Source organism: Lagopus muta, chromosome Z (assembly GCF_023343835.1).
Source record: "Lagopus muta isolate bLagMut1 chromosome Z, bLagMut1 primary, whole genome shotgun sequence".
Classification (NCBI taxonomy): Eukaryota; Metazoa; Chordata; class Aves; order Galliformes; family Phasianidae; genus Lagopus; species Lagopus muta.
Window position 1 is genome coordinate 37875637 of NC_064472.1, and position 23893 is coordinate 37899529.

The 23893-nt window shown below is 33.9% G+C and overlaps 1 protein-coding gene across 4 annotated transcripts in view; it reads left to right on the plus strand.

Moving 5' to 3' along the window:
- VPS13A (vacuolar protein sorting 13 homolog A) overlaps positions 1-23893 on the plus strand; it is a 98611-nt gene that overhangs the window by 14712 nt on the left and 60006 nt on the right. For all 4 annotated transcript variants that reach the window (XM_048931078.1, XM_048931077.1, XM_048931080.1 and 1 more), the window contains exons 13-29: positions 129-300; positions 665-727; positions 4402-4537; positions 5229-5323; positions 6102-6244; positions 8427-8628; positions 8715-8829; positions 11062-11198; positions 13525-13657; positions 14457-14574; positions 17157-17295; positions 19951-20029; positions 21158-21330; positions 22783-22939; positions 23195-23274; positions 23502-23561; positions 23640-23796. In XM_048931078.1, the coding sequence (XP_048787035.1) occupies positions 129-300; positions 665-727; positions 4402-4537; positions 5229-5323; positions 6102-6244; positions 8427-8628; positions 8715-8829; positions 11062-11198; positions 13525-13657; positions 14457-14574; positions 17157-17295; positions 19951-20029; positions 21158-21330; positions 22783-22939; positions 23195-23274; positions 23502-23561; positions 23640-23796 (2159 nt within the window). The remainder of the gene's footprint in view (positions 1-128; positions 301-664; positions 728-4401; positions 4538-5228; positions 5324-6101; positions 6245-8426; positions 8629-8714; positions 8830-11061; positions 11199-13524; positions 13658-14456; positions 14575-17156; positions 17296-19950; positions 20030-21157; positions 21331-22782; positions 22940-23194; positions 23275-23501; positions 23562-23639; positions 23797-23893) is intronic.

A 23893-nucleotide genomic window follows, 5' to 3' on the forward strand; every position in this document is an offset into this window, starting at 1 on the left:
AACCAAAGTGTAGTATTAAACAAGGGATTTCATGCTTTCACAACTAGTTATAAGTGGGTGTCTGCATAGCTTTAGTCATCTTTTCAGTAAGCCAATAGAAATGTAAGCTACGCTTCGTTTGTCCTTAGGTGGAAATATGTTATTTACGGCATCCTTGAAGTAAATGTTCAACGTAAGCTCCAAATGTGGTCATGGGAACATATTCGGCATCATAGGAATCAAGTGAAGAACTACAAGGAGTTGTATAGAACAAAGATAATATCAAAAAAACCTAATGAAGAAATCTTAAAATCTTTAGAGGTCAGCCATTTTCTGATAACAGCTTCATTTTAATTTTTTTTTTTTTTTTTTGAAGTAAACACGTTATGTGTTTGTAAGTACTGATTTCAAATATAACTTCAGCAACCTGACTTACAACTTCATCAATAATTTTCTTTGTGAGTAATATCAATAAACATATGAGTTCATTTTAAATTACTAATTGCACTGAAGAAAAACAAACTGATGTACCTTTTTTCCTCCAGGTTCATTTTGCTTTTTGAACTTGAGCAAATTACTTGAGCTCTCTGAAAAGAGTAGTTTGTTGTCACTTTCTCTAAGACCGTGAGCAATGAAATCTTACCAAATCAGACTGTCCAAAAATAATTACTTTCCTCTCTTTTAGGAATTTGAAAAGGTCCTGGATATTTTTAACATCACACTTGCAAGGCAACAAGCAGAAGTTGAGGTAAAATTTCATCATTTAATTGAGTTGGAGAACATCAACAACATAAGATTGTGTATATACATTAGGCAGATGCGTTTTAGTTCTGGTGTTTGAATTATGCTGTATACAGTCTTTTCTTCTACTTATGTTTCACATTTGTTATTATAATACATAGTTTCAGCCTCCAGTTAAGCAGAAATTAGTTTCATATATAGTTTCTCTAGAATAACTAATGAGGGGAAATTTATTCCCACAATTTTTACAGAAAATCTGTGAAATTTGGTCAAGTGATGAAAGTTTAAGGTAAACTGAAAGCGGTTATGTCCGTAGCTTGGAAATTTTTGGGCTTTTATTATTTTTTTTCACTCAAACAATCTAAACTTGATTAGTTTTATTCTTTTCCTTCCTAGTACCCTATGAATGTAGTCTTGACACCTATATACCTAGTATGTTCACATTTTGTTACTATTTTGAAAATGTTATTTTGAATATAGCTAATGCAGAATAAAACCTAAATAGATGGTTACAATGAAGTAAAATAATGTGATTTCAGAAGTAAGAAACTTGTGTAACTATGTTAATATGCTCCTTAGTTCTCAACATAGTGTCTGAACATTAATCCAGAATACTGAAGTGAAATCTGCAGTTTTTCTGAAATCTGCAAAAGGGTCTTCATTGATAATCATTGTGACTAGAAACAGAACATGAAGTTCAGAATGGTTGATAATTAAAATTCACTTATTGCAGTCATTTGTTATCACAGTAGATGAATGAGACATTTCAAATTTCGGTTTTGTAGTGTATTTAAAGTGCAGTGTGAATGCAATTGTAGAAGTAATGATGTACTGGTAGAACAAAACAGGAATCTATAAATGTTTCTTTTTCCTTACAATTGTTTATACATAAATCTATATTAAGGAGCATGTATAATAATTATTCAGACTTCAACAGGGGAGGACATGGTCATGTTCCTCCTCTTCAGTTGTTTGCCTGGAGTTCTTTTCCTTAGCAGTTTTTGTTTTATTTCTCATTTAATTTTTGTCTTTTTATTATTATTATTATTATTCTTTATTTATTTATTTTAATATTGTGCCATGGAGTTACTTTGGTTTTATTTCTTTCCTCCCGGCACTGGTGAGGTGAGGAAGACCCTGGAGAATTTCTAGTCTTTGTTCTTCCTTTTTCCCCTCTGACTTACAGTTGTGCTGGAGAACTGTATAACCAAGATGTTATAATCACAATATAATTGTGTATAATCAATAGATATCAAGATGTGATAATTGCAATATAATCAAGAGAGTAAGGCAAAGCAGACAACGATAACAGAGAATAAGTGGAAGAGCTTACCCTTCAGTTGAGCTCACCAGAAGACACCAAAAGAGGGAATCTCCAGAAGAGATCCTTCCCCTCTGGTAGCCAGCTCTTAAATAGGTCCAGGAGGGGTGGAGCCAGGCTCCACCCCTTCCGGCAGCACAGGTGAATTGCCTTCACCTGTGCTCCTCTGGCTGACTCATGGCTCACCTCAGGTGATCAATCAGAGGTTCAGGCCGTGACTCAGCAGTTCCCATACAAGAACATAAGTATGAAATTAATTCTTACAGAAGGTTATGTCATACTACACTCCTATAATGATCATGTTCCAGTCCTTAGTTTTAAGACAAGTTTCTGTAGTGCTTAGGTGAGAGTTGCAAGAAAATTTATTTTTATTTCTTTGTACCTTAAGCAATGCATTTGACAGTGTTGGAGAAGTATCTTGAAAGACAAAATAGAATAGTTCAGTTGGAAGGAATCTTCAGTGATTCTCTAGACCAACGCATAAGTAATTTTCTGGAGTAATTTCCAAGTACTAAATATCAGGTTACAATGATTCTAAGTTGTGTCCTACCTCTGTTGATCTGCTGGAAGCCTTTTGTAATTACTACCAGTTAATAATAATACCTCACAAAACAGTCCCAAAAAGGATATTGCAAGAACGTAGTCTATCACTAGATTTGTATTGTTGATGGGTAGCTTTAAGTCTACCAGGTACTTAAAGGAATATCCTTTAAGTGTAGGCTGAGTAAAGCTAAATAAAAAATCCTATTATTTGTTAAGCTTTCATGTTTCTTTTTTTTTCTTTCTTTTCCTCAACATACCTCAATTGAATTTCAAGGGCTTGCATTTTTTCAGGCTTTGAATTCAAGCTCCCAGGAGGCTACAATTATTGAACCATTTGATCCTCTTGGAACTTAGTAGCAATAACTTTCTATCCCATACCTTCACCTAGTTTTTAATCTTCATCACTGTGCCCTGCATAACAAAACTCAACTTCAATAAGTCAAGCATCAACTCCAATATCAGATAGCTTGAGAAACTTTTATCCCTTCAATCTGGAGAAAATTCATAAATGATTCCCTGAACTGAGAGTAGATGCTGATACTCTTTTTCTCTCCCTTTCTTTTAATGAGAAAATGTACCTTCTTTTAATCAGAAAATGTATCTTGCGAAGTAATCCTTCTGTAGACTGCATTGATTTCTAGACCTCTGCAAATGAAGCAAAGAAAAAGGGCAGCGGGATTTATTCAGAAAGAGTGAACTTTTTATCATGCAATCTTTTTTTTTTTTTTTTTTTTTTTTTGTATCTTTGCACAACTATGGTTTTCCTTGATTCTGCTTATAGCCTTTCTTACGTTGGTCTATGGTGCCAGCTGCAGCTTCAAACGTGCCAAGAATGGCAGTTGTCCTCCAACTCATAATTCTTAGTGTCTTACAAACCTCTTATCTTGGAGGTTTGACAGCTCTATTTTAAAGCTTTGTCCATTTTTTTTTTCATTAAACCACTTGCTTTCTACAACTGCTTGATAATTTGACATCCTTCATAAAAAGAACATTAGATGACTTTTCAAAGTTTTTTAGCATGTGTGTTCTTTAACTGACATTCTGCATAATTTGTCTCTTACTTTGGGTATCATATTCACTAAGTATCTTTAAAGTCAAGGCTTATCTTGGGTTTATGTCTGCTGCAGTTGTATCAGTTATGAAAATACTTGGCTTATGTGGTCTGCTACAGGTTTGAGAACTCCTCTGTTGTTTATGTTGCTTGATGTGCATTTACCATCACTTACGCCAAACTTTATGTAGTCAAATCTGGATATAGGTTTCACTTTCTCTGAGAACACAGTGTTGAAGTCATGATTGGCATCTCATGGTACGTGTCCTAGCTGTTGAAATGATGCAACTAGAAGAAAGGAAGATCTACTGTTGTAGCTCTACATATCAGATCTGGGAATGATTTCCTATTTTTCTCAAAATAATTATCTTATTACTCAAATAACATTGGATTTTTTTTTTTTTAATCTCTCTGTTGAAATTTAAAAAAAAAAAAAAAAAAAAAAAGAATTAAAATGTGGCCTGTGCTGGTTACTTCATAGCTAATGTGTGTATTTTTAATGACTCTTTTAATTGTTTCTATGCAGAGCAGAACATAAAGTTGTGGAGTGGTTCTTTGTGGCTTTTTTTATTTTTTATTTTTTTTTCTTTTAGAGGAGGGAGTGAGGAGATGAGGAGTGAGAGTTAGCTGGAAAATCTACATTAAAATCCTTTATTGTCTTAAAATTGGTTAAGTTTTGCTTATTCTGTTTGTTAATAAAAGCAGCTAATTGTTATCCAAGTGAGAAGAAAGAAACATGAAGATAATATGTATTTGTTCATTTCAGGCCACTAAATCTGGATGCAAAATATACAAACCAGGAACAAAACAAGATGATGAAAATTCTGGTGGCTGGTTTAGTTGGATATGGGGCTGGTCACGGGAAGATAAGGATGAACAGAAACAAGAAGTAAAGGCTTCAAGTATGTTCATTTATTGGTGTTTTTTCCTATTGTAGAGACTTAGTTATTAAAATAAGAGGCGCTTAAAAATGAAATTTCAGATTTTTTTTTAATGTTTGGCATTTACATTTTCCCTTAGACTTTTTTATTTTTTTTTTCTGATGTGATTGTTAAATACATGTTCTAGGGTATCTTACAATTCTTTCTGTAGGACTTTCTGAAGTTTATTTCTGCTTTCTTCTTTCCCAGTTCTAGCAGTTGTCTGCACAGTGTAGTGTGTATGGGGATTTGAAGAAAGTGCTAGGAAAACAGTGTCAGTTAATGGAATGTAAGCAATTTTACTTCCATTATTTTTGTAATCTTGCTTTTTCATGCAGTGCTTTAGAGTATGACTGACTAAAATATGAAGGCATCTAGTAAATATTCTAGAACACAGAAATTATGCCAAAAAAACATGTTTTCATTGTTAGCAAGCTAGGAAATAAAGTAGTTGAGAATAAATGTATAAAATTATTTAAAAGCTCAATGTTTTTCAAATTTAAGACTTTGCTTTGACCCTTTTTCTTTTAATGTTTTTTACTCAAAAGTGTATCTTAGAACGGCCTAGGTGGATAGGGACCTTAAAAATCATCCTGCCATGGACTGGGTACCACACAATAGTATCTGCATTTAAAGATACTTATACTGTGCTTAACCTATTACAATGCAACAGGTCTTGAAGGTCTTATGACGAGTGAAGAGAAAGCTAAACTATATGCAGCAATTGGATATAGTGAAACGGCTGTGGACCCAACACTTCCAAAATCAGTAAGTCGCAAATTATGTCATAAAACAATTAGTAATTTTATACTAGAAGCCAAAATCTGAAAGTGGTAAAGAATTGCTTTTAAAATTACATTTATTCGAAGTATTTGAGTAATGTCATGTTGCTTTTAAATTTTATTACTGTTACTCTGCATAGAACACAACACCCTTAATTTGAAGAGAGTGATTGAAGAGCTTACTTAGAATATTCTGAAAAAGTTCCAAATGAAATACTGTCTAATTAAAGTAGAATTAACTCACATAAGTAGCACAATGTTCAAATTACAAAATATTTGGTATGTTATCTTAAAATATTCAGAAATTTTTAAGGAAAGTGGATTAACTGCTTCAGTGGACTCTTAAAATTAGTGAATGTAGATGGAATAGATGGGTAGATAATGTATGAGATGATGGAAGAAACATAGTAGAGAAGAACAACTTTAAATCATTCAAAGTAATCTTAAGCCATCTTCATGTTAGATACCTTGCACAATACAGTGCTTTCGAGCTTCATCAAAAGCCCTTTTTCTCAAAATGTATTACAGGCATCTGCATTGAAGTCATAGATTTGCAAGCATAGTCTACATTTATTCTACCCTTGCATTTTCATAGTGGCTGTTTGGGAATTACTTTTGTACTGTAGTGGTGCAGGATGTTTATAGCACTGGAAAAGTAGTTTAGAATTTTATTTTGGGTGTTCGGCTCTTCATAAACTGTACTGAAATTTATATGTGTATTTTATAATTCACTGTTACAATTTATTGCTTTTCCACTCCTCTAGTATGAAGCCATGAAGTTGTCTGTAAATTTAAAAAGCATGTCAGCATCAATAAGAGAAAACAACCAAACTCCTGAGTTGGTAAAATTTTCTTTAAATGAATTCAGTACAGTATTTACGCAACGACCTGGTGCACAAGCAATAAGGTAAGCTTTCTCTATCAAGCTGGTTTTACTTCTTGTGCAGTGCTGATGATGGCTAGCAGGCATTTTAAGACTCTATAACTATTTTTATTTCTCTTTTTCATTTTTACTTGTGCAGTTTGGGACCAGCATCATCCTGCAAACAGTGGACAAAGTGAATAGTTTTTCAAAATTAACTTCTGTATTTTCAAAAGTTGTGCCAATACAGATTTTCATCCTTATTTTCCAGTCCATTGTTGTTATATACAAGCAGTCCTATTACTTTTTCTTTCTTTGATAAATATCTCACTTGCTCCTTTTGAAACTTAATCTGAACAAAGTTAGAGTTGATTATATGGAGGAATACTACCTTGCTATTTTTATCTTCTCTAGGGTCACCTACTTGGTGGATGAAGGAAGGCAGTGGATGTATTCTTTCTGAATTTCAGTTAGGCCTTTGATATTGTCCCTCACAGCATTCTTCTTGACAGATTATCCAATTGTAAGATAAACATTCACACTTAGCTGTGTGATTAACTGCATTATGGTAGAGCTTAGAGTTGTAGTAAATGGGGCTACATCTGGCTGGTTTGTGGTAACCAGTGGTGTTCCATAGTGCTCAATTCTAGGGTCAGTCTTATTCAATGCTTTTAACAGTGATCAGAATGGAGTGGAGTGCGTCCTTGGCAAATCTGCTGATGATACTGATCTGAGAGTTGCTCTTGACCTCCTGAAGGGATGACAGGTCTTGCAGAAGGAGCTGGATAGGCTGGAACACTTAGCAGTCAGCAATGGCATGAAGTTCAACTCAGAAAGATGCCGGGTGACGTACCTGGGATGAAGTAATGCCACAGACGGAGATTGGAAGATGAGAGACTGGAGAACAGCCTTGTAGAGAGGGGTCTGGAAATGGTGTTGAGAGCAGGCTCAGTGCTCCCTGGCAGCTAGCAGGGCAAATTGTATTTTAGGATGCATTACACACATCATAGCCAACCAGTCAGAAAAGGCGATTCTCCTGCTACGTTTAGTGTTGGTGCAGACTCACCTTGAGTATTGTATACTGGTTTCTGTAATACCATCATGTAAAAGGATGTTAAGGTCCTTGAATGTTTCCAGAGGAGGGCAGCAAAGCTGGTCTGGAATACATGTTTTACAAAAAGAGGCTGAAGACAGTTGAATTACCTAGTCTAGGGGAAAGGAGGCTGAGATGTGACTTCTTTTCTCCCTACAATTGCTCATGGAGTCCAGATGGGAAAGGGAGGTGCAAATTTTTGCTCCTGACGATAAAGCATACAAAACTACTCAAGGGGAACATCCAACTGGATGTTAGGAAACATTTAATTATTGCGAGGATGGTCAAACACTGGAACAGGTTCCCTAGCGGAGTGGTTGATGCCCATGACTATCAGTGTTGAGGAGGTTTTTAGACAATGCCTTCCATAACAAGCCTTAACTTTTGCTTATCCCTGAAATGTCCAGGTAGTTGGACTTGATAATCTTTGTATGTCCCTTCCAATTGGACTATTCTGTTTTAGCAGGCACAAGAGTTCTTGGATTTTTAATTAATGTTTTCCATAAGAATGTTATTATCTTGAAAAAAGGGAGAGACTATTACAATGTTAGAGGGAAACATTTTTCTTTGAGTGTTTGAAAAATCATCTTCATCGAAGAGCTATAAGAGAGGTGGACAGAATGACTGGAAAAAAAAAAAATCCCAAATATGAAAGTACTTCCTTTGAGATGATCCATGAGTAATGAAGCCTTTAATCTTGTTGGTTTTCTTTTTATTTTTCTATGCTAAAACCCTTCCCTCCTTCATCTACATCTGTTTCTTAAGTTTAAATATGTGCCATCTAATTTTTAATTCTATTTGAATTTCCATTTGCATCTCTCTTCCCTGCCCTGACACTCCTCTTCATGAAAAGTATTTGAGATGTATTTTTGGATCTCACTTCTTATTTACTCGCAGGTGTTTAATCAATGCAAAAGATAGTGAAATGAGAAACAGATATCAGATTGGTTATGTATGCTGTATCCTTAGACTACACTATTTATATCTGAGGTTAAGTAAAGGTGGTTTATTTATTGTTCCTTTTGTTCTGGTCTCTCTTTTTTTTTTTTTTCTCTTCCTTTTGGCTCATTCATTCAACTTTTATCTAACTGAACCTACCTTTTTTTTTTCTTTTTTTTTTTTTTTTCTTTCCAGATTTGAAACCAAAATAACTTCACTTGAAGTTACAGGTGTGTGCCAAGAAAACTGTACACCCTGTCTTCTGTCTTCTCGAACAGTCTATTCAGACAATAGTACCTCGCTCTTAAGCATAATGTTTGAGACTAATCCTTTGGATGAGGGGGCAGATCAGAGGCTTAGAATAGAATCACAGCCACTGGAAATTATATACGATGCAGTAAGTAAATACTTAAATAAGCTATTGATCTTGAAAAATCTTTTCTAACAGACAGTTTTCAATGTATTGTTGTATTATTTTAACAGAGAACAATAAACAGCTTGGTGGATTTCTTCAGGCCCCCAAAAGATGTACATTTAGAGCAACTGACATCTGCAACTCTGATGAAGCTTGAAGAGTTTCGTGAAAAAACATCAACAGGCAAGTACTGCATTCTGTTCTGATTTGATGTTGACAAATATTAGATTTTTAAAGTGTAAATATATATATCTTCCCATATGAAGGTGCCTTCACCAACATCATAGATTTCCAACAAAACACGTGAATAGATGGAAATCTTTGATATCATTGCAAAGAATTTGCTTTAGGAATTGAAGAATTTTATGTATATAACTTCTACAACTTTCTTTGTAAAATATACCCCACACTCTGAGGTTATATTTAACATTTTTATCACTGAACCCATGCAGAAGTTGAAAAAAGTTTGTAACTTCTAGCTTTTCTGTTTTCTCCATCTGAGTGGGTAAAGACCCTTAATAGTGTCATACTCCTAGAAAGCCAATATAGAGGTACTGGTCCTCTAAAGAAACACTGAAGTTCTTTTCAGAGTTTTTGCTTTTCTACATGCTTTCTTCATTCTCAGATGAATGTTGATTACAATCTGGATTAATTCAAATCAAGACAAGTAAACTGTATTAATCTGTCTTTTAGTTACTCAGGATTAAAGGCCTTCCCATAGTTTCAGTTTCATCTTAACTTTAGATTTCTGAAGATCTTATTCACTGTTCTCATCTCCATGTTGAAATATGCTTTTGAATGAGATATATGGAGTAAACTTCTTTGAGTAGAAGTATCTTAAACTCTTTAGATTAAAGGCATGTACAACTCGATGTCCATCTTTTTCTGTGGTTGGGAGAGGATGCATAGGGAAGTTTTCACATAAAAATTCATTTTAATGGAAAAAAATGCATGAATTTGTATCTTTTAAATGTGTGATATATTCCTATTTAAATCATATCCTTTTAAAATACGAATATTGAGTAATAAAGAAACTGTAAAAAAAAAAAAAACCAAAACTCAAACAAGCACAGTGTATATAACATGAGTCATTTTTATGTATCTAGTGTTAGGAATGACATTAAGCATCAATTCTATCTCTATTCATTATTTCTTTTTTGACTGAATATTGTGTGACAGCAGTTCTTAATTAACCAACTTACGGTTGGGTGGATCATCATACTTGTCTTTTGTAAGAGAGACTTCTCCAGTAGTACTGAATATATTGATGTCACAGGCCATTTCTGAGATTATTTTGATAGAAATTTGCTTAGATGCAATATGCTTGGCTACTCGTTACCACTGAACTCTCTGATCCTTCTATGCTTCTGTTATAATAGGCATAGCATAACTTCAGAGATGTATCCCCATTAAAGACTCTTTACAAGAATATTCCATTGCTTATGGTAGTCCAAAAGGTTGTTCTACTCTAAAACGAAAATCTTAATTTCTAAGAACATATTGTGCATAGCTTGTAAAATCTAGACTGAGATTCAGAAAACTGCAGTGGAAGAAGATTAATCTGCAGAATACTGTGCTGTAAGGAACTGTGCTAATCTCACAGGTAGATCACTGGTTCCTCTTCAGATGAGAAAACAGAATTTTATCATAGATATTCTGACAATTGCATCATTTTTGAACAGACTTCTTGCAAGACCTTTTACTTGCTGTTCTTCAGGATGTGGTTATGCTTGTCAGCAGAATCACTGTAAACTTCAGTATTTTAGTAGTAATAATGCTGGCAGTTTGGCCAGTTTGATACTCTCATTTAGACCTTCTGGAATGATTTCATTTCTCAATATACAGAGCACAATGGGTTATCTCAGCAGCTGCTGAGTTGCAGTATGCTTTACAGCTCTTGTTTCATTTATGCTCATTATGAGGTTTCATCAGAATTGCATACATCATGTTGCAGCTTCTGCTTGTGCGTTAGCATTTTTTATCATCACCATGTCAGATACTTGGTACATCTTAGAAAGTTGCTTATAATTGTTGGCCCTGAAAAAATTTGAAGAGCTTCAATATCTGTAATTAAACTTGTCAATTAGATGGCTGTAGCAGTATGGTAGATGAAAGGAAACAAAAATTTTTCTTCATGCAGAAATAAGTGGTTTGCTGAAAGGGATGACAAACTATTTGTATAGAGAGTACAGGTAGGGAGAAAATACATGCACACTTTGCTTGCAGATGGTAGATTTACACTAGTTCAGCAATTTCAGCTACAGGCACCAGTGGTCTTACTGGAAAAAAAGAAAAAAAAAGTGTGGTTTTCCCAGCTCAATCAAAGTGAAGCTTGAGTTTCTTTCACAGCTTCTTCTAGTTCCATGGCTTTTGGATCAATTAGTTTGTTTGTATTAACTAACTATTATTTTTTAGGGTTGTTGTATGTTATTGAGACCCAGAAAGTTCTTGATCTCAAAATTAACCTCATGGCTTCATACATCATTGTTCCACAAAAGGGATTCTATGACTGTACTTCTAATCTACTTCTTTTGGATCTTGGTAGTCTTAAGGTATGAAGTAATTTACAAAAGATGTTTGATTTTTCTGTAACTTCTGTTTCTGGAATTTGTATTTTATTGTACTAAGTAAACGTTCCTCTTATGTATGTGATTTTTGTTATGTATATGAAATTTATTTACAACTGTTTTCTAGTCAAGACAAATTATTGAACTCCTGGGAATAGATTTTTTCAATCCACAATAACTGCTAAAAATCTTCCGGGCTGCCTCCTTTTGGTGGCTCTACTTGAACAGAAGGGTTGGAAATATCACCTCCGAAAGTCCTTTCCAACCTCATCAATTCTGTGAAAATACTCCTCCCCTGGAATGAAACTGTTTATGCTTTTGAACTACTATGTAGAAAAAGTCTAGCATTTTTAAAATCTTATACTATGAAGTAGTAAACATTTTACTTACATGATTAAATGTTTTATTATTAATGTAACTATCATTTCTATTACCAATTGTCTTTTTGTAGTTGAGTTTTCCTTTTGAAATAAATGCAAACATACTAGCAATTTCTAAACTAACTTGATTAAAATTGGAGATGAAATATATTTGAGATGCTTTATGCAAGAGAAATATGCAAGAGAAAGTATTCAAAATGATACTTTAATACTTTAAAATCAAGGAAGACACTGCTCCTATATGTTATTCTTAGTCTTCTTACTCAGTGATTGAATAGTGTTCTTCCAGGACAGAATTCTTTTGCATGTAATATAGGTAATTTTATTTGTTTTTCATTCTAGTCTGGATAAGTATGGTTCTGCTACTTAATATTTCTTAATATTTATTTAGATTGCTATGTGTCTTTTTTTTTTTTTTTTTTTTTTTTTAATGATTTTGTTCCAGAGCTTCAAATCTTCCTAAAGTGAAGTAAACTTCTTTGTCTTTGCAACAGAATGACTTTGTGAACATGGTGATTTCTGTTAGATTACTTAAGATGTTTTAGAAATTGGAATTAGTGGAAAGAAGTGCTTTGTAGATATTAAAAATAGCTCATGTTTGCAACCAGTTAACTTATTTCAGTAAGTGGTGATTTTACCAAGTGGTATGGAAGCCCTTCTGGATGCTGGTCATTAATAGATGCTTTATGGCATTCACTAATTGATGTATATATGAATTGGGTGCTCGAGACACCCTATTAGACTAAATAGTGTGTGGAGTTTAATAGAACAGCCCATCTTTCTCCGCTCCAACTATAGGAAACTATTCTCACAGTGATAGCTGGAAAGTTATGTTTCAAAATGAGACTGTAGTAAACATGTCTGAATGTTTTCTAAAAAGGATGGCAGACAGAAAACACAGTGAAAACTCTGTTTAAAATAAGGTACTGTGTTAGGGTTAATAATCCTCTATTCACTTGAGAGATAAATGCTTAATTAAGATGTAGAATGTATGTTGGATGGGTATACTTAATACGAGTCTGGTAGTTTTCTTCCCTCAGTTTTGCAGTCAAGGCCTGTCAGGCAAAATATCTCATGGAGCTAAAACTGTGCCTCAGTGCATTGATGTACCCAGACTTAAACAAGATTACTAGGGCAAAATTAATGTGATAATTCTGAATGTTCAATCCACAACTTTAACTGTAAACGTAGTCATAGTTCAGTAGCACTGAAAATGAAAAAGCTTTCTTAGACACTGATGTTTAAATGAATTTCACTCTTACAAACCAACCTTACCTTGAGCACTATGCAGATCTCACAAAGAGATATCAATGCAAAAGTTATTCCACATTTTAAGGATGATGACAGGCACATGTCATTGAAGATAGTGTCAGAAAGGGCACATACAAACGTAAGATACCGGGGAGGTATAGCCATCCCAAAGTGGTGTCAAAGGGATATTTTCTGACATTAAAGTTAGGACACTAAACATTTTATATCGATGGCTTAAAGCCTCTTTTCTGTTTTACCTTGAATTTAACTCATATTTAACAGGATGAAGCCATGATTAAACTGAATAGGATTTTAAAGCAGATTGTTTATCTCTGATAATTAATAATATTCTACATACAGAAAAGTGAATATTTATTCTACTAATTATAAAGTGTTTGACACCTAATGCTCTGGGAAACAATTTATGTATTAAAGGAAATTAAATTCCTTCCATAAAAAATATGATATGGAACTTCATGAGGTTAATTTTCTTTCTTTCCTTGATGAGGAAACGATGTTAATATTTTTCTTTCTTTTATTTCCTGTGATATTTTTAAGACTCTGTGCTGATATAATAAGAATTTAAATTTTATCTTTTATTGTGGTAGGATCAAGTATTTCTAGAACTGTAGCTTTGAATATTTTGGTAATGATTTCTTCTTTCTGTGGCTATTTTTAAGATGAAAAGCAAAAGTCGTTCCGATATATCAGGACTTAAGGTGGGACAAAGCAGTATTGAAGATATAATGTCAAGAGCTTATGACAGTTTTGATATCCAACTCACCAGTATACAACTACTCTACAGCAAACATGGTAAGTATTCATAAAGGTAAATCTTCCTTGATAGTAGTTGATGTGCCTTTTTGTATTTTTAATTACAGCAATGAAGAATCTTTGGGATGTGCTTCTTTTAAACTTCGAACTTTTAAACTCATGTTCTGAGAAAGTATTATGACTTCTAGGTCTTAGATTTTAACCTAAGAACATGAATGAACCTAAGAGCATTAATAAACTTATACTAACCCCCCCTATTTTTTAAATACTCCAGGGTTTCTTATTTGTTTTTGTGCATAATATGTACTTTTGCTCCTATTCCAACAGTTTAATTCATTTGTGGTATTTTTCTTCAGAGCCTTTTCCTTGTTTCCCTCTAAATTAAAAGAGGAAACCATGAGTAGCTATAGGTTTGATCATTGTGTGAGGGTAAAAAATGGATCAGAGTCCTTTACTGACGGAGCCTTCTATTAGTAGTTTGGGAACTAACAATGTAGAGTGAGTCAGAACCAGAGAAATCAAAAGCATTTAATTCTTAGCCCTCTGGGTCCAGAGAGGAATCTAAAGCCTGAGCTTTGAGTACAATGAATGTTAAGAATTTAGCCCTTCGAAGCACCATTGTTTGGGTAGGTGTCTTGATGTGAATAATGGATGGCATTAAGTACTCCTGAGTGTCCTCATCCTTTGTAATATACATATGTTGAAGAGATGTAAAAGAGGCTATATGACATGAATGTTTAACAATATATATTAACATTAGATCGTTAAATCTGTAAAAATTGTAGTGAGAAGAAATACATTGGAATGTTTAAATCACAAGATTTCTCTACTCTTCTAGATGAGAACTGGCAGGAGGCTCGCAAGCTGAAATACTCATCTCAACATATCTTGCAGCCTCTGGATGTGAAAGTGGAATTTGCTAGGGCTATGGTTGTCACTGATGCAAGAATGCCCAAGTAAGTCTTTTTCCTATTTTCAGATTTTACAGTAATTTAAATTTTTTAGGAGGGACTAAAAGAAAATCAAGTTTGCCTTTATTGAGAAAAGTAGAGAATAGATCTACAAAGTTGCCAGATATAGATGAGGAAGGATGTTATATAATTATACAACAAATATTTTATTAAATATACTAATGCTTGTTCTAATTCAGTCTGTCCTTCTGATAGCCACATTTCAGTCTTAATGGGAAATACTCAATTCTTAACATACAACTATGTTATAAACATCACAAAATAGTTTGAAAAGTAAAATGCTGTCTTATTCGTTTTCTTTCATTTAGATTATCTGTTAAGTTTGTTTATTTGTTGGAGATCACTTCTCTAGAAAACTTTTCTTAATGTATTGACTGTGTACATAGGCTTTTGTAGGAGAAAAAAAAAAAAAAAAAAAAAAAAAAAAAAGTAGCTCCTTAAGTTACCTCAGAAGGTGCAGGTTAAAAACTGGATATCTAAGACCACTGAGTCAAAGGGGCAAAGATTAAATTTTCATTTTGGAAGAAGTATCTTCACTAATGCTGAAAATCATTTTTGACAGACTCATGAACCAACACAGTGAATTCAAGATGATTTTGGTTTTTTTAGTCATTAATGAGAATCACTACCTTCTGCTACATCAAACTAGTTTATGCTTACTTCATTCTCATGTCTGTTAGAAATTCAGTTGTAGTTAGGCATTAAATGGCATGGAAATAGTCATAGACTGTTGTAGTTTTTAATTTTTTTAAACAAAGTGAAGAGGCAAACAATGAAGTAAGAGGAATCTGAAGAATTTAGGATTTGTTTACTCAGAAAAAAAAAGTCAAAAATTGTCTACATTGAAAGTGCTGTGTATTGTGAACAGAGCATTGATTTTTATGGTAGTATGGTGCCATCTCCTGGAAAGCTGTGAGTCTAGTTTCTAAAATTTGATGCTTGAAATGATAAAATAACGTATTATTTCCCTCTACACCTTTTCTCTGCTTGATGGAGAAGGTGCAATAAGGGAAACAAAAAGGATGGGAAGCAAGCTTGAGTTGTCATTTCTGTGGTCATGTAAGAAACTGTTGTTTTAATGTAGTTTTATAATTGGATTGTAATGGTATGAAGTAGATTACAAAGCATCTGCTTTTAGTGAGTGTCATATTGTATTACCATCTATCTGTCATGACTAGCAGATAAGTCTTTTGGTTGTTTGTCTCTTTTTCTTTCAAAAAAATTTTTCCGTAATGAATATTATTTCTGTATTTCGTATTCTCATATGATCATTTACATGACAGCATGTGGTTTCTTCCCATGTCTAGAAATTTGAAAATTTTGCTTCTGCTGTTGAAGTGGTGTATTTTAGAAATCAGTTAGTGCTTCTTTCTGAGTGACTATTTTGTGTGCAAATGTTTGGCTGCAATAAGATATACCACAGTGAGCTACTGATCATAACTACTTTCTTAACCATAAACAAAAACAAAAAATCAGTCTAGCGTATCAATACGTATCAAAGGAGTTCATAAAGACTGATTTTTAAAATTTTTTAAATTTTCATTTTGTGCTTAATTCTGTCTCCAGATGGATTCTGTAGATTACGTTACAATAGTCTAAGGTAACCTACCAGTCCTGGAATGACTAGGACAGCAGCTTTTTACCTAGTTGTGGAAGTTTTCTCTTCTTTAAGAGCTTCACTGCTTCTGCTTCTTTCCTGAAGCTCTAGAAAAGCTTCATTAAAAAAAAAAAAAGTGAACTCAGATTACCATCTGTACAAGTATATCCTATTATGGTTGCATGATAAGCTTTTACATATTAGTTATATATTTTACAGTCATTTGAAACTACGAATGTTTTATTTTTGGTTAATTTTTAACTCTCACAATTCAAACATATTAGTACTATGTTGATTGCTCTACATATAACACTTCCTATTTCTTTCCATGGAAACTACAACAGATACAATGAACGCAATAATACTATTAGATAGAGCAGATTCTCAGCTATGTAACTCTATTTTTCAACTTGACTATGCTTTTTCACAGTCTATAAACAACAGCTTGCATAATACTGCTCTCATAAATATCTGCATCAGTGGAAGTGACCCACTGTTTCACAGCTTCTATGAGAGCATCGTTGCTCAGAAAACATTGCCCATGTCATCCAACTTTCTCTGTGCTCACATCCACTCTTCAGTCTCCATTAATATTCAGCAAGTGTTGATGAATGTTAGTGGGTGCCATTTTTTCCACATGGAAAACTTCAAATGCACACTTTTGTTTCATATGCACTTCCGTGTCAGATGCCGTTTTGTCAGGCTGCCCTCTGCTGCCATCTGTTACATGGCAACAAAATGTCTCAATATTGGCAGGAAGGTTCAGCCTCTACTACTGTACCACCAAGTACCAGTGACAGGATGGGTAATGGCCTCAAGTTGTGTCATGGGAGGTACAGATTACATACTAGGAAAAATTTCTTCTCAGAGTGGTAATGCATTGGAATAGGCTGGCTAAGGAAGTCATGCAGTATATTTCAGAAGAAAATGAATATGAAATGTCAATGAAATGTTTTTCAATTTTCAACAGGTTCAAGCTGTCTGGACAGTTGCCTTTACTTTCTGTCCAAATATCAGACCAAAAGCTGAAAAGCATCTTGGAGCTAGTTGATAGCATTCCTAAAGCAGAAAGTACTCCTGCTACCAGCTCTCCACCAAAAATAACTGAGGTAAGGTTTTTAAAAATTATTTCGTTGATGTTAATTGGAAAAATAAATTTCTACATTTATCAAATGAGCAGAACGAAGTGGAGATCAAGTATTTGTTTTGCACCTCTTGAAAGGTCATAACCAATTCTATGAAGTCATAGAAATTTTTCTTATTATCTCGTATGTGTTTGTTATGATCTTTAGTTAATAGTTATTGAATAGCTGTCAAGTTGCTGTTTTGTTTTAAAAAATGTACAACTAATTAGTTCTTTTACTACTCTGGGAATTACTTTGTAATTCTGATTGGTCTTGAGTGTATGTGCTTACTTTAGTTGAATGTTAGTTCAATTTTACCTTCAAACTTATAAATGTTCTTTAGTATTACAGACTTTGGGTTCAGCTGTTTTGTTTTGAGAAAGAAATAGCTAAAACTTTGCAATTTTTAGAAGTCTGCAAATTTATATGAATGAGCAGCAGTTCAATTTAAAAAAAAAAAAAAGTAACACCTAACTGTGGGTAATGTTGACTGAACAGTATTTGCTTAATGAAGATCTTATCTCTTAATCCTTTAATTTAGCCGACTTCACTGCCCCTCATAGCTTTCCTTTATTCAGTTAACACTCTTGTATTAGGGTCAGTTCTGTCTTGTTTTTTTGTAAGGGTTAGAAATGTGGAGTGAATTCTGCCCCTAATTCCTAACTTCCTTCCTTTAGTGAAAACATTTGGAATCAGTGTTTTATGTTTGTTTGTTTGTTTGAGTCAAAAGACTGCCAAGAGTGTATTTTTAACTTTTGATATTCTTTAAGAATATTAGAAAATGAACTCAAAATTGCTAATTTTTATCATCACTCTAATCTGCACGATCTGGCTTTGTATATATTGTTATGGCAGTCCTATTATTATCAATATCAAAGACAAAACCGGGCTATCTATGATCATGTGATTTTTAAATACTACTTGCTATTACTGTTGTATCTTCTGTGTACTTGATTCTGAATGAATAATGGTTTACTTCGAGGGATATTTTTTTGGAGGTTATTTCAAAATTATCTTTCCATCTTTATTTATTATATAAATTATTCTACTTTTTTTTTTCTGATGGCCACTGCTGTGACATCTGGTGTTGTTTCTCTGGCTTATATATTAGCATAACATTCAATAGCAGTACATACACATGACTAGCCGTGCATACCTATTGAAAATGTATGCAGAGTGAGCTTTGTAATTCCTGCAGTCTTTTAAGTGGTAACATGAATATTCTAGCTAGATCTGACCTACTGTTTTATTCTTCATGTGCTATTGGTATCCTCAGTTAAAAGCTATGATAATCTCTGCTGTTTTGTACAACTAATCACTGAAAAAAAATTTCAAGAATAAGGGGTGTGAAACTTGAAATAGTAGAGGAATTGTTATTGCAGTGCGAAAAGAGGTGACACTTCTGAACAAATCTTTCTACAGTTTTGCGCTTTTGAAGTTCTTCTGCTTTGGTGTGAAAGGCTTTTTCTATTATTTTGATACCGTGGAGTTAAGTCTTACAACCTATTCTCTCTTTACAAAGTCAGAGTCTTACAGATGAGACAATTGTCAGACTCAATGCATGTATCATTCACAATACACTGAGTAAGGCTAAATTATGTAGGTTGAGGACTGGGAGGAAAGACTGGAAAGACTGTTAAAATGTGAAGAGTAAGATGAAAAATGGGGCATTGCTAATCTGTTGAAAACAGTGTTCCTTCAAAGATATGAATTTATTTGGCACAGCACTTCATTTCCGTAAGATACTGAGAGCTACTAAATGTACTAAAAAGTATGACTGGTCTTATGTATCAGAACTACTGTCCTCTGTACTATCAAGAGCCCAACGTAATCAAGTGTGAGTGTACAAGCAGTGAACATGTCTTCCTTATTTTAATAGTCAGTGCAAGGTCCATCTATGCTAAGCATGTGGAACATGCAGAGGAGTGCTTTTTTAATGAACTCAAAACAGTGGTTCTACTTTCTAAGGCTCTATGTGAAATCTTGAGCAAACTGCTTGATTACCTTTTCTAACATTATTTTTTTTTTCCTTTTCAGAAATAGAGAGAAGGTTCTTGTTTCTGTTTGTCCATGTAGAGGCAAAACAGTGACAGTTCACATATTTTCAGTTACTTCTCTAGGTTGTAGGCAACTGTATCTAACAATTTCATACCGATAGAATTTGCTTCTCCAGATACACAAAGAAACTTGGCAACAAGTTCTGTCTGGTGTCCTGTTTTCTCTAACTTTTTTTTCTTATTAATACCACTAGTATTATGTGATTTTTATGAAGAGCAGCTAGTCTTTGGAGTTTCATTCTCTAATCTTGTGAGGTACTAGGTGTTATATTTCCTGACTTACTGTGTGGTGTCTTCTTTTTGTTTATTTTATGATCTGTGAGACGTGATGTTTGAATCTCTTCTCTTTGTTTTCAGATATATTCTTTCTGCAGCAATTTAATATGTAAAACCCACTGATTCTACCTTTAGTTCTTATTCTTTCCCATCCTTTTAATTATTAATAACATGTTCTATTGCACTGTAAGACTGCATTGTAAAGTAAGACTAATTTCTATGTAAGTTTTCTACACAGTAGCATATGTGCATGTATAGCATACATAAAGAATTCATGCAGAAAATGTTATGGTGTGTCTCATTTCAGGCTGCAATATCGCCTGTGCTTTCTGCACCACATTTATCACAGCTTCCTGTTCTGGATCTTCATTCATTTGCAGAGTCAGGTAATACGGTCTATTTTAAAGTACAATTTAGTGAACAGTTCAAATTAAGTTTTTAAGTTCATATGTGATTCTGTGTCAGATGTGATTCTGTCAGGCTTCGTTGCACAGCAACAAAACGTAGCAGGATACTGGCAGCAAAGTTTTACTGATGTACCACCAGCATCCACCTCTGACATCATGGTCCAATAAAGTAGAATAGGAGGCACTACTTTTGAAGTTGCCCTTATAGTTTGCAAACACTAGTAAAATTATCAACTAAGCAAATTGTTTCTGCTGCTATGTAATTACTTTATGTTCAGTGTCTGTACAGTGTGTGTACACATATGAAACTTCTACACATTTCTTGTACGAGTTTTTTTTAAACGCCCAAATACAAAGTGTCTCACTTCTTTAAATTAGAATGTGATGAGAGTGGATACTGCAACAGTTAATTTGATAAAGTAGTAACCAGTTTGAGTGAATCAGCTTCGTTTTGTATATTATACTAGGCATGCATCTGCGTGATCATTTTAAATGAGTTGTATTTTTCTACCATCTCCCAGACTACAGGAGATTTTTAAAGTGTAAAAGTTGTCACCCCATGTTCTCTATTCTATTTTTTTTTTTTTTTTAAAGAAAGATACTTGTTCCATGGGTGTCTTAAATTTCAATAATTATGGTTTCTAGGTGAAAGGAAAAATGCTTATAAGTCCATCACTGTAATTTGTCATTGTAATACTTCCCTAATAAAGTCAAACCGATTAAAGATTTAGTAGTTCTTATTTCACTCAAACTGCATGAAACCAGTACTCAATTCAGGAGAAGGCATATTAAGCTTTTAGTGCACACTGAAGACACTGTGGGACACTGTGCTTTTTCTGCATATCCAGTACTGATAGAATGCAGGCAAAGGAGTTGATGAGAACTTGTTGGTGATATATGATTATATAGTGGGAGCTGTACATGTAAAAAGTTGTGGAGGCAGGAACAGAGATAATTATAGAAACAGACTTAGCTGGTTGCCAAGTGACAGGCAGGTGGTCTTCCCATACTTAAACATCTAAATATTTATAGATGCAAACATAAGAATCCTAGGTCATGGTGGTTATCTAAAATACTTATGTAACTTTGTTGTCAATTAATCTTTAGAATCAGAAGAAGAATTTTATGATGCTCTAAGCAGTCCTGTGGAAGATGTGCCATTTTTTGAAAGTCCAGCTGGATCCCTCAAACGAGCTAGCAGCACAAGACGAAAAAAACTAAATAAACAAGAATCTTTGAAAAATATGACTGAACTCCAGCTGAGGTTTGAAGTAGCAGAGGTAAAATTATAATTTTCTCCAAAGCACACCTGAACTGTAGCTCTTCCTCTGTTGCTGCATTCATGAATTCCTGTTTGAAGGAGTATTGACTCCCTGTTTCTATTCTGGAGCACTCACAGTTTTGTTTTCTTCATCTTTGTCTGCGCTTTCTTGACTTGGACTTTGACTTGGCAGAACCAGGGGAAATCATTTTAAGTTGAGGGAGGAAAGATTTAGATTGGATGTCAGGGGGAAGTTCTTTACAGAGAGAGCGGTGAGGTGCTGGAACAGGCTGCCCAGTCAGGTTGTGGATGCCCCATCCCTGGAGGTGTTCAAGGCCAGATTGAATGGGTGCTGAGCAGCCTAGTCTAGTATTAAATGGGGAGGTTGGTGGCCCTGCATGTGGCAGGGGGGTTGGAGCTTCATGATTCTCGAGGTCTCTTCCAACCCTGGCCATTCTGTGACTTAACTGCTTTAGTTTCCAATTCATTTTGTCATTGAACTTCCTTTTCCTAACTATCAATGGAAGGTGTGGGGGGAAGTAGTGTTGTACTCTGTCCGGTTTTCTGGAGGTGCTTTGACATCTCTTGACATCTTTTTTTCTCCATATGTTGCTGAGGTCAGTAGGAAAGACTCATTAAAGTTTTCTCTCATACAAGCACCCTATTTTTACCCTAATTTTTCTCAGTTTCTGTTGAACTCAAACATAAATTCACTGTTTTCTTTTATGTATTATTCTCACATGTCCAGACTTGAAAAAGGAGTATTCTACCTAAAAGTAAGATATTTGTCTGCAAGACAACTGACTAAAGCAATTGGTCTAATAAAGAGTTGTGGTCTTATGACAAACATTGCTTCTTTAGACCATCTTGGCTATGGCAATATTATTGCTGCTGTACAAGAAAACTATAAAAAATCAGTTAATTTTACAAATTCTATTTTAGTGTAAGGTTTACAGAAAGGCTTTAACGTAACTAGCATGTTGTCTTAGGCACTACATTTATAAATATATATATAAAAAATTGAAGATTAGTATATTTTACATGACAATAAGATTTTGTTTAAGAGCTAGTCTAAGATGCTGTACTTCACATTCTTCTCTTCTAGAAACATTTCTAGCATTTCATAATTTCTGAGAAAGTGATACCAACATGAATCTGTTAAGAATCGCCTCTCTCTCCATTTGTTGGCTTTTTTTGTTTAAAACTGTCAGATTTGGTTCCAGTTTTTCTTATTTGCAGAGAATGTTATATGGAAAGGAAGATTGCATGTCTTTATATTACACATATGCACATTTGAAGATTTTCTTAAAATAGCAGAAAACTGTATTCTATCAGTTCTCCTTGTTGAACTCTTTTTTAAGATCATTTTCTACGTAAAGTTTAATGATCAACATGCCTATCAGTAAAATGTATGTAAATAGGTGATAATAAATGGATAATTCCTTAAATTTGTTAATGTATTTTTTCATAGGTCTTAATAAAATTATGCCGTCTTACTGACAATACTGAGACTCCAGTGCTGCAGCTTGAGGTTGTAGGGTTAGGCACTGAACTTAAATTAAGAACATTTGACATGACTGCAAGTGCTTTCCTGCATGAAATTTGCCTACTGTGTCCAGAGTATATGGGTAAGTGTTTATGTACTAATAAAAAAAAAAAAAAAGATTCGTAAATAACCAACACTGAGAAAGTGTCTTTAGAAAGCCTAGAGGACATGGTTTTGTCAGCTGAGGAAAATTCATTGGCTGATTAAAGGTAAGAGGGGAAAGAAATGAAAAGAATAATTCCACTAATAGTTTGGTAATTTGAGTGGTTAAAAGATTTCTAGATAACTTATAAATCTCTTTAGGAAAAAAGTAATGCATGTTTTTCTCTTTTTTAAGATGATAATGAGAAACCAGTTTACTTAGTTACTACTTTGGATAATGTAGAAGATGATCTTCTCACTCTGGAGTACACAAAGGTGGGAAAACAGCAGACTACTTTCTTGAATCATAAATAAATCGCAAACTACAGTATTTCTGAGAATTTTTTTTTCCTTACCTACTCATTTCTTAATATATTGAGTGTTGTATACATAAATCGTTCTAGTCCCTAAACAGATTAACTTAAATATCACAAGTTGTAAATTGAAATTTGAAAATCTCTCCTGCTTATTTCACCTGTTCATCTGTATGTTTGGTGAAATAGGCTGATATTAATGGACCAGAATTGAAGACTGCCTATCAGAACGTTCTACAGAAAATAAAGGTATGATATCCTTTTTAAAATGTAATAAAATGTTCCTAAAACAGGAGTACATTGGATAAACATAATTTATTCTTTCAGGTAAACTTTTCATCTCTTGATGTTCATTTGCATACTGAGACTCTCTTGAATGCTGTGAACTATCTGAATAGTCTTCTACCCAAACAAGAAACTAAAGTTGCAGAAGAGCCGGTCCACGAAAAAACAGAGGATAAAAAGGATGTTCTTAAAAAATTAAGTACGTTTCTTTATTCTTTCTTGGGTCTTTTTGCTCCTTTCTCTTCCTTCATTTAAGCAAGGGAAAAAAAAAAACAAACATATTTTCTGTCTTTCTA